At 35.3% G+C, this 7,500-nt stretch overlaps 2 protein-coding genes across 2 annotated transcripts in view; one reads left to right on the top strand and one right to left on the bottom strand.

Moving 5' to 3' along the window:
• LOC125047784 (probable peroxisomal acyl-coenzyme A oxidase 1) overlaps window positions 1-4,330 on the top strand; it is a 16,112-nt gene extending 11,782 nt beyond the window's left edge. Inside the window, exons 10-13 of the mRNA XM_047646222.1 lie at window positions 159-298; window positions 1,122-1,268; window positions 2,496-2,659; window positions 3,516-4,330. Coding sequence (XP_047502178.1) covers window positions 159-298; window positions 1,122-1,268; window positions 2,496-2,659; window positions 3,516-3,612 — 548 coding nt within the window. The 3' untranslated portion in view covers window positions 3,613-4,330. The remainder of the gene's footprint in view (window positions 1-158; window positions 299-1,121; window positions 1,269-2,495; window positions 2,660-3,515) is intronic.
• Window positions 4,331-7,329: 2,999 nt separating this feature from the next.
• Window positions 7,330-7,500, bottom strand: part of LOC125047806 (enoyl-CoA delta isomerase 2-like) — a 9,194-nt gene continuing 9,023 nt past the window's right edge. Inside the window, exon 9 of the mRNA XM_047646256.1 lies at window positions 7,330-7,500. This exon is cut by the window's right edge and continues 878 nt beyond it. The gene's annotated coding sequence lies outside the window, so the exon portion shown is untranslated.

Genomic DNA, 7,500 nt, shown 5'->3' with positions numbered 1-7,500 from the left:
TATCAACAAAAATGCTTTAGATAAATCTCACGTTCTGTGAAGTAATTCATTCTCTTTCATACCTTTTTTACGGAATTACGCATTGGAATTTGGGCAGCATACATGAATGAATTGCAGAAAAAGAGAAAAGAAAATGATGGTGTTTATTTTACTTTTAGCTCTGGTTGAAGCGTACAAGACAGCCGTGTCAGCCATTGTCACGGAGACTGCAAACCGCCTCCAGAAGTACTGCGATCAGGGAGAACAGTTTGAACTTGCATGGAATAAATGTTCTGTTCTGCTCGTGAAGTGTGCACAGGTCAGTTATACTACAGGGTGGGAGTGCTACTCTCTCATTCACTGATAAATGGTTGTCCAGGGCTCTTTATTTACATAAATATTATACTTATTAGGTAATCTCTATCATAAAAGTGAGGATTTTCATACTGGTTCACCTTTTTATTTATATAAATAACATATTTGTTATGTTATCTTTATCATAAAAGTATAAGTATATACTAGTTAACTTTCTCCATGGTGATATTTTTGAGATCATCTTTTGTTTTATTTTTCCTTTTTTTCCAAATTAAGATGTTTTGGCATTCATTTGCTCTGAACAATACAGTCTTATTGTGATTAGTGTCAGGATGGTGTAAATGAGAATAAGTTATTCCACAATGCATGATATGTAATTTGTTGATATTGAATTGTAATGTTTGATGTAATTTCAAAACACAATTGTACACTTAATTCATTAATCATATATTAATTTTCTCCATGTCTTCTTTATACATTGGATTGATGGCTATATTATGGCAATGATGAGGGTAATTTTTGTCATATCCATAAATAAATCAATGTGTCTGTTAATTTTTTTAGCAGTTATCATTTAGTTATCTACAATTAATGGCATTGAATGGGAGAATTAAGTTGTGAATCACCAATTTGATTCCTTCATACCTGCCAGGAATAGGAATTGCAAAGTGAAATATTGTATAAATGTACACATCACACTTTTGATAAGAAACACTCTCCTCTCACCATCATAACCTGCATTTGGGAAAGGCAAATCAAAAGCCGCCAATCAGGAAATTCAGTCGCTCATATATTCAATTTTAAAAGGATTTCCCTCTCACCCGCAGGCCCACACTAGGTACTTCACGTGCGAGCAGTTTGTCGAGAACGTTGAGAGCCTGGAGCTGAGCGAGGGCGTGCGGAATGTTCTTCGCCGATTGTGCCGTCTCTACCTCATCTACCACATCACTCTGAATCAGGGAGACTTCCTTAGGGTGAGGCTTCTTGTGGATGAAGTTTAGAATGCTTGTTACTGTTTTATGTTGTTGCTGTTTCAGTTGAGACTGGAGTATTTTTTCTCATTTTGGAGTTGTCATTTGTTCTTTACTCAGTTACTTTTTTTTTTTTTTCCAAAACTTAGCATAGATCCAGAGATTTTCAAAAAATGTTGTTGTTCTTGTTGTAGTCGTAGATTGGTTGCTGAGTTGTTTGGTTGTTTGGTAGGGTCGTTAATCTGTGATAGTTTTAAGGACAACAGTTATAATTGCCTGATTAGTAATAACTAGACTACTAGATTGATCAAAGTTTTCGCAGGGGCAGAGCCGGAATTTTAAGAATGGGGATTGTCTGATAAAGAGAGTGGGTGGTCTGTGACACTTCTCCCTGGGGCCTCGCAGGACTGAAGTATTTACCTTTGTGCTTTGGTGGTAGCTTACTGAAGTCAGTGGCGAGCTGTTCAACAATAAGTATGGAGTTTACAATTCATAAGTCTTCAGGGAGGAGCACATGCCCACCCCCCTTTTCCCTCACACTTAAACCAAAGGAATATTTAACACATCCAGTTCCTATTTGTCCAGTCGGCACAGGTAGCTTTGGACTCAAGGGAGTAGTTAGTGACCATTAGTCAGTATATGAAGTTCTTTATAGACACTTATTCACATGCTGTAGGACTAAGGACCAGTGCATATGATTAGGCAATATGAAGTTCTTTATAGACACTTATTCACATGCTGTAGGACTAAGGACCAGTGCGTAAATTAGGCAAAGACAAGAGTGCCATCTGCAGAGGAGCTTGTGCCCTGGGCCTCTTCTCTCTTACGATTGGAATGAATTGTGTGCTTGATGAATGTTCTGATTCAGAATGAGAAAAAAAGTATTTGTCTCTGCTTGTAATTGTAGAAGGGGAACCTAAGAGATTAGACCATGTAGAGTGGATAGCTTTTATTATTACTGGAGGTGATCATCAAAAAAAAGGGTGAAAAGCTCTAATCTATTTCATCAGGATTTTTTTTTTTACAAGTCCTTTAGGCAACTTTTTTCTATTTTACCTAGATATAGCTTGTATCAGTTCAATTATTTTATGTATTATATTAAATTTTTTCCTCTCTTTTTCTTCCATTTTTTGAACACTCAAGCATCCAAAACTAACAATTTAAGGCTTTACTTAACTTTTTACAAATACAGTAAACCTGCATCAGCATTTCCTTCCATTCCATACTCAGAGTCAAGCCTTATCGCCTGAGAACATCAGTACACTGGAAGGAGAAATGTGCGAGCTCCTGGAAGTTCTCAGAGATGATGCTGTGTCATTAGTGGATTCTTTTGATATCCATGATCGTATTCTAGACTCAACCCTTGGATGTTGGGATGGCAATGTCTACAACAGGTATGTATATGATTTTTTTTCTTTCTTTTTTCTTTCTTTATATCTTTCTTTCTTTCTTTATATCTTTCTTTCTTTCTTTCTTTATATCTTTCTTTCTTTCTTTCTTTATATCTTTCTTTCTTTCTTTCTTTATATCTTTCTTTCTTTCTTTCTTTATATCTCTCTTTCTTTCTTTCTTTATATCTTTCTTTCTTTCTTTCTTTATATCTCTCTTTCTTTCTTTCTTTATATCTTTTTTTCTTTCTTTCTTTATATCTTTCTCTATTTATTTATTTATATCTTTCTTTCTTTCTTTCTCTTCAGCTATCATTTTCTTGAATTAACCTCTTATAGCCAGGCACGCTTGCCCAAGGTCACTGAAATGAGTGACACCCAGAGATTTCTGGTACCATTTGAATTATAGATAAAGGGATAGATTTATATATGAATTATATGTATACACGTCTTTCTTTTTTTTTTTCTTCTTTTTTTTCTTTAGAAAGATGTAAATGTTATTCAGAGGTACGGCTGCATAACATATGAAATATTATAATGATCTGTGTTAATCTAAACTCTTAGTCTAAATATACTGAAAAGGTTGCTAAGAAATGGGATTAGTCACGATAATATGATGAAAGGCTTATTTTGATTGGTCAGTGGCAATTGTTGTCATTTCCCAATGATTGACAGGTTGATGAGGATAATGATTTGAAGTGATGACGATCATCATATGTATTCAAGTAATGCCAGTCACTTATAACCTCTGAAGTACACTTTGGCCAGTAGAAAAACATATAAAATGTACTTCCCCTACCAGTACAAGATCTCTAATTAGGCATTGCATTATTTCTTAACTGTACTATTCTGTCTCTTGCAGGATGTTCAACGAAGCCCAAAAGAGCCCCATGAATCAAACCGACGTCCCCAAAGCGTACAGCAAATACCTGCGGCCTCTAATGAAGGCTAACCTTTGAAAGGATCTGGGTAGTTGTGAGTTTATAGTGGAGCATGTTGAAAGCCTATTTCTTGTAGTAGGTCTTTTGAAATGTTTGCAGATTTATAGTGGGTCTTATGAAGTATTTGCAGATATTTTGTAGTGGATGTTCATAAATATCTAGAACGATTTGAAGGGTGTCTTGAGATTTGTTTTAATTTAGTATTGGATCTTAAGAAATGTTTGAAATATCTGTATAAAAGAAGTAGATATTATTTATTAAGTTAATTATTTGCACAAGCAATGCATTTTGTTCTAATGGTGAGAGAATGTTGATCAGATTACAAAAGCACAATTTAATTTTCTGTTGTAATTATGTATTTGCTGTTTTGTAATGTATTTGTTTTTGTCACTGTCAATTGCATAATTCCACAGTGGTTATTACACAAGCTATTATGAATTACTATACACTTGAATATGATATTTTTTCTACAAAATTGTTTTCTTGAACTAGTGACATGATCCTTATGTTGTAAAGGTAAATGCATTTATTTATGTTGATTGCATTGTCATAACTGGAAGTTTGGCAAGTAAGCATGAAATGAGCATTTTTGAACAGGATATACTAATCCTAAAAGATGCTAAAGGATATATTGTATTTTATATCTGTATCTTTATCTGTGTATCTGTCTAATTATCTATCTGTCTATCTATCCATCAAATGGTCTATAAATCTAGCATGTATATATGAATGTATATATATCTATATCTATATCTATCTATATATATCTATATATCTATCTATATATCTATCTATATATCTATCTATATATATATATATACATATATATATACATATATATATACATATATATATATATATATACATATATAACTATATATATAACTATATATATAACTATATATATAACTATATATATAACTATATATATAACTATATATATAACTTTATATATATAACTTTATATATATATAACTTTATATATATATATATATATATATATATATATATATATATATATATATATATATCCATATATTCCATATATATCCATATATCCATATATATCCATATCTATCTATATATCTATCTATCATCTATCTATCTCTATATACTATATATCTATAGTGTGTATATATGTATATATATATATATATATATATATATATATATATATATATAAAATAAGAGTTGAACATAGAAAGCAGTAAAGGCAAGCATACACATACATGGGGATGTTCACAGTATGTACACAAACACATTTACCGTTTTGGGAGAATCATGCATGCATACAAACATCACACGCACACACGCACATGCACACACATATATATATCATCATCATCATCAGCCTGAGTCAATCCATTGTTGAACATAGGCCTCTCCCAATATTTTCAATTTTTTTTGTTTCCAGTCTCGGCCCCCAAATTCAGTTATTTTGTCATGCCATCTTATCATTCGTCTGGCCCTAGGTCTCTTTGTTATCTTTAACCCAGTCAGTTACTTTCTTTGTCCATCTGTTGTCCTGTCTTGGACTATTATGACCTGCCCATTGCCATTTTTTCTTTTTGATGTTCCCAAGTATATCTTCCACTTTTGTCTGTTCCCTGAACTATGTTGCCCTTTTTTGATCTCTTAGGCTAATTCCCTCTTAGTACGCCACACGCACACGCACACGCACTCGCACTCGCACTCGCACATACACATACACATACACATACACATACACATACACATACACATACACATACACATACACATACACATACACATACACATACACATACACATACACATACACATACACATACACATACACATACACATACACATACACATACACATACACATACACTTACACTTACACTTACACTTACACTTACACTTACACTTACACTTACACTTACACTTACACTTACACTTACACTTACACATACACATACACATACACACATACACACATACACACATACACACATACACACATACACACATACACACATACACACACACACACACACACATACACACACACACACACACACACACACACACACACACACACACACACACACACACACACACACACACACACACACAGAGGAAACCATGCATGGTACATACACTTCTTGTACCAGCATAAACATTGATAAAATCCAAAGAGATTGACGTGAGCTTTTTTCGAAATTTGCCTTAGCTTCCCCCCACCCCCCATAAAAAAAAAAAATTGCCAAAAAGAAACGGGACCGAAATTTTAAAAAAAAGCTCACGTAGATCTCTTTGGATTTTTTTTATTTTATGTTTATAGTGATTTTTTTTCATTGCAACAGTGTCGGCCAATAGTGGTACACAAGAGATATATTGTTAAAAGTTTATTGAGGGGGGTATATGGGAAGTGGTAGAGATCTGGATTTAGACTGGATAAGGAATTTGATTGGGGGAGAGAGGGAGTAGAGATAGGTTGGTTCTGGGTATAGGGAAGAGATGCTAGGGGAGATGTTGAGAATTCTTGAGATAATAATACATTATGGGAGCCACCACAAGAGGTCAATATGGTCAGACAGAATACTCCACTAATATAAACTTTATGGGGAAGGTCATGTCTATGGAAGGTAATTTTGCCAATATTGTACCGGAAAGAGTTCCGGTACAAGTGTTAAGGGAGGAGTGAGGTTGGGCAGGAATGGTGAGGTCAGTCAGTGTAAATAATCCACAAGCTTAGGACTCAGATGTAACTGTAACAAGGCGTGAACAATCTGCGAAAGGAAATTCTGCCTACCTGTTTTTGGAGACATTGTTGGAAGAAAAGGGTATTGTCAGATTACGGGGCTGCTGGGGATCCACAAAGAATTGCTCCCACTTAGCTGGGCCAAAGAGGGTACTCAAAAGGTTTGAAGAGGTGGAAGCAGTAGAAGGACAAGGGCGGGAGGAAAATGAGATGGTATGGAGAGAGGTAGTACTGTTGGGAGGAGGGCAATGAGGAGAACAATAAGAATGAAGAATATGGGGGGTGGGGGTAGATAAGGAAGAAGAATGCAGTAGATGGAGTGGAAAATGTTGGGAGAGAGGAAGGGGTGTATTCTGAAGGTTGGGTAATGACCTGGGTGGATGATTTGGAATAGATACAGTTGACAGCAAACACTGAGGAGGGGGCATTAGTATCGGTGGTCTGAGCCATGGTAAAAGGAGAGGCAAGGGTCGGGAAACCAATGAAATCAAATTTAGCTAGGCTAGTTGATGATGGGGCAAGCCTTAATGCCCCTATTAAGGGTAAAAAAAAACACTATTGGCCATGGTGAGCCTGAAATAAATGGGGAGAGGAAATGGTCTACCCTCAGGGTCCCCATGAGGGGTAAGGGCTAGGCAATTAACCAAGGGAATACCATGCCCATTGCTCACAGAGGCCGTTCATGATTGCCACAAAGCCAGCCTTTCACCCTTTCAGCATGGCTCTCACAGCTTAGGAAATGGACAGAAGAAGAAGGGGATGATGAAGAGAAGGAAAGGAAAGGCAGAGAAGAAAAGACTGCAAAATTAGTTGAGGCGAGGGCTGAGGTCCAAGGTAGGGGCGTTTCCCTACCTTGGACTCCAGTCTCCGTCTCCCCACGACAACAATGAGCAAGGGATTAGAGTGGTTTGCGATTGAAAAGAAAATTCATTTCGGAAAAGGAAGAGAAATCAGTTCAGTTTATCATTACTGATTAATAATACGTCAGGATAATAAATGACAAGTAATAACAACATTTGCCAAAATATATATTATCAAGAGGTTTATTTACAGTTAATTGCATTGATATTTGCTTTAACAAGAAATTGCATTGATAATTGCCTGTGCAAAGGTACATGCATATTAAAAAAAAATCATGCCATATAAACAAAATAGTTTCAAATATTTAATCTAATTCT

Source organism: Penaeus chinensis, chromosome 42, assembly GCF_019202785.1.
Source record: "Penaeus chinensis breed Huanghai No. 1 chromosome 42, ASM1920278v2, whole genome shotgun sequence".
In the NCBI taxonomy this organism is placed as follows: domain Eukaryota; kingdom Metazoa; phylum Arthropoda; class Malacostraca; order Decapoda; family Penaeidae; genus Penaeus; species Penaeus chinensis.
This window is presented reverse-complemented; position numbering and strand designations above follow the sequence as displayed.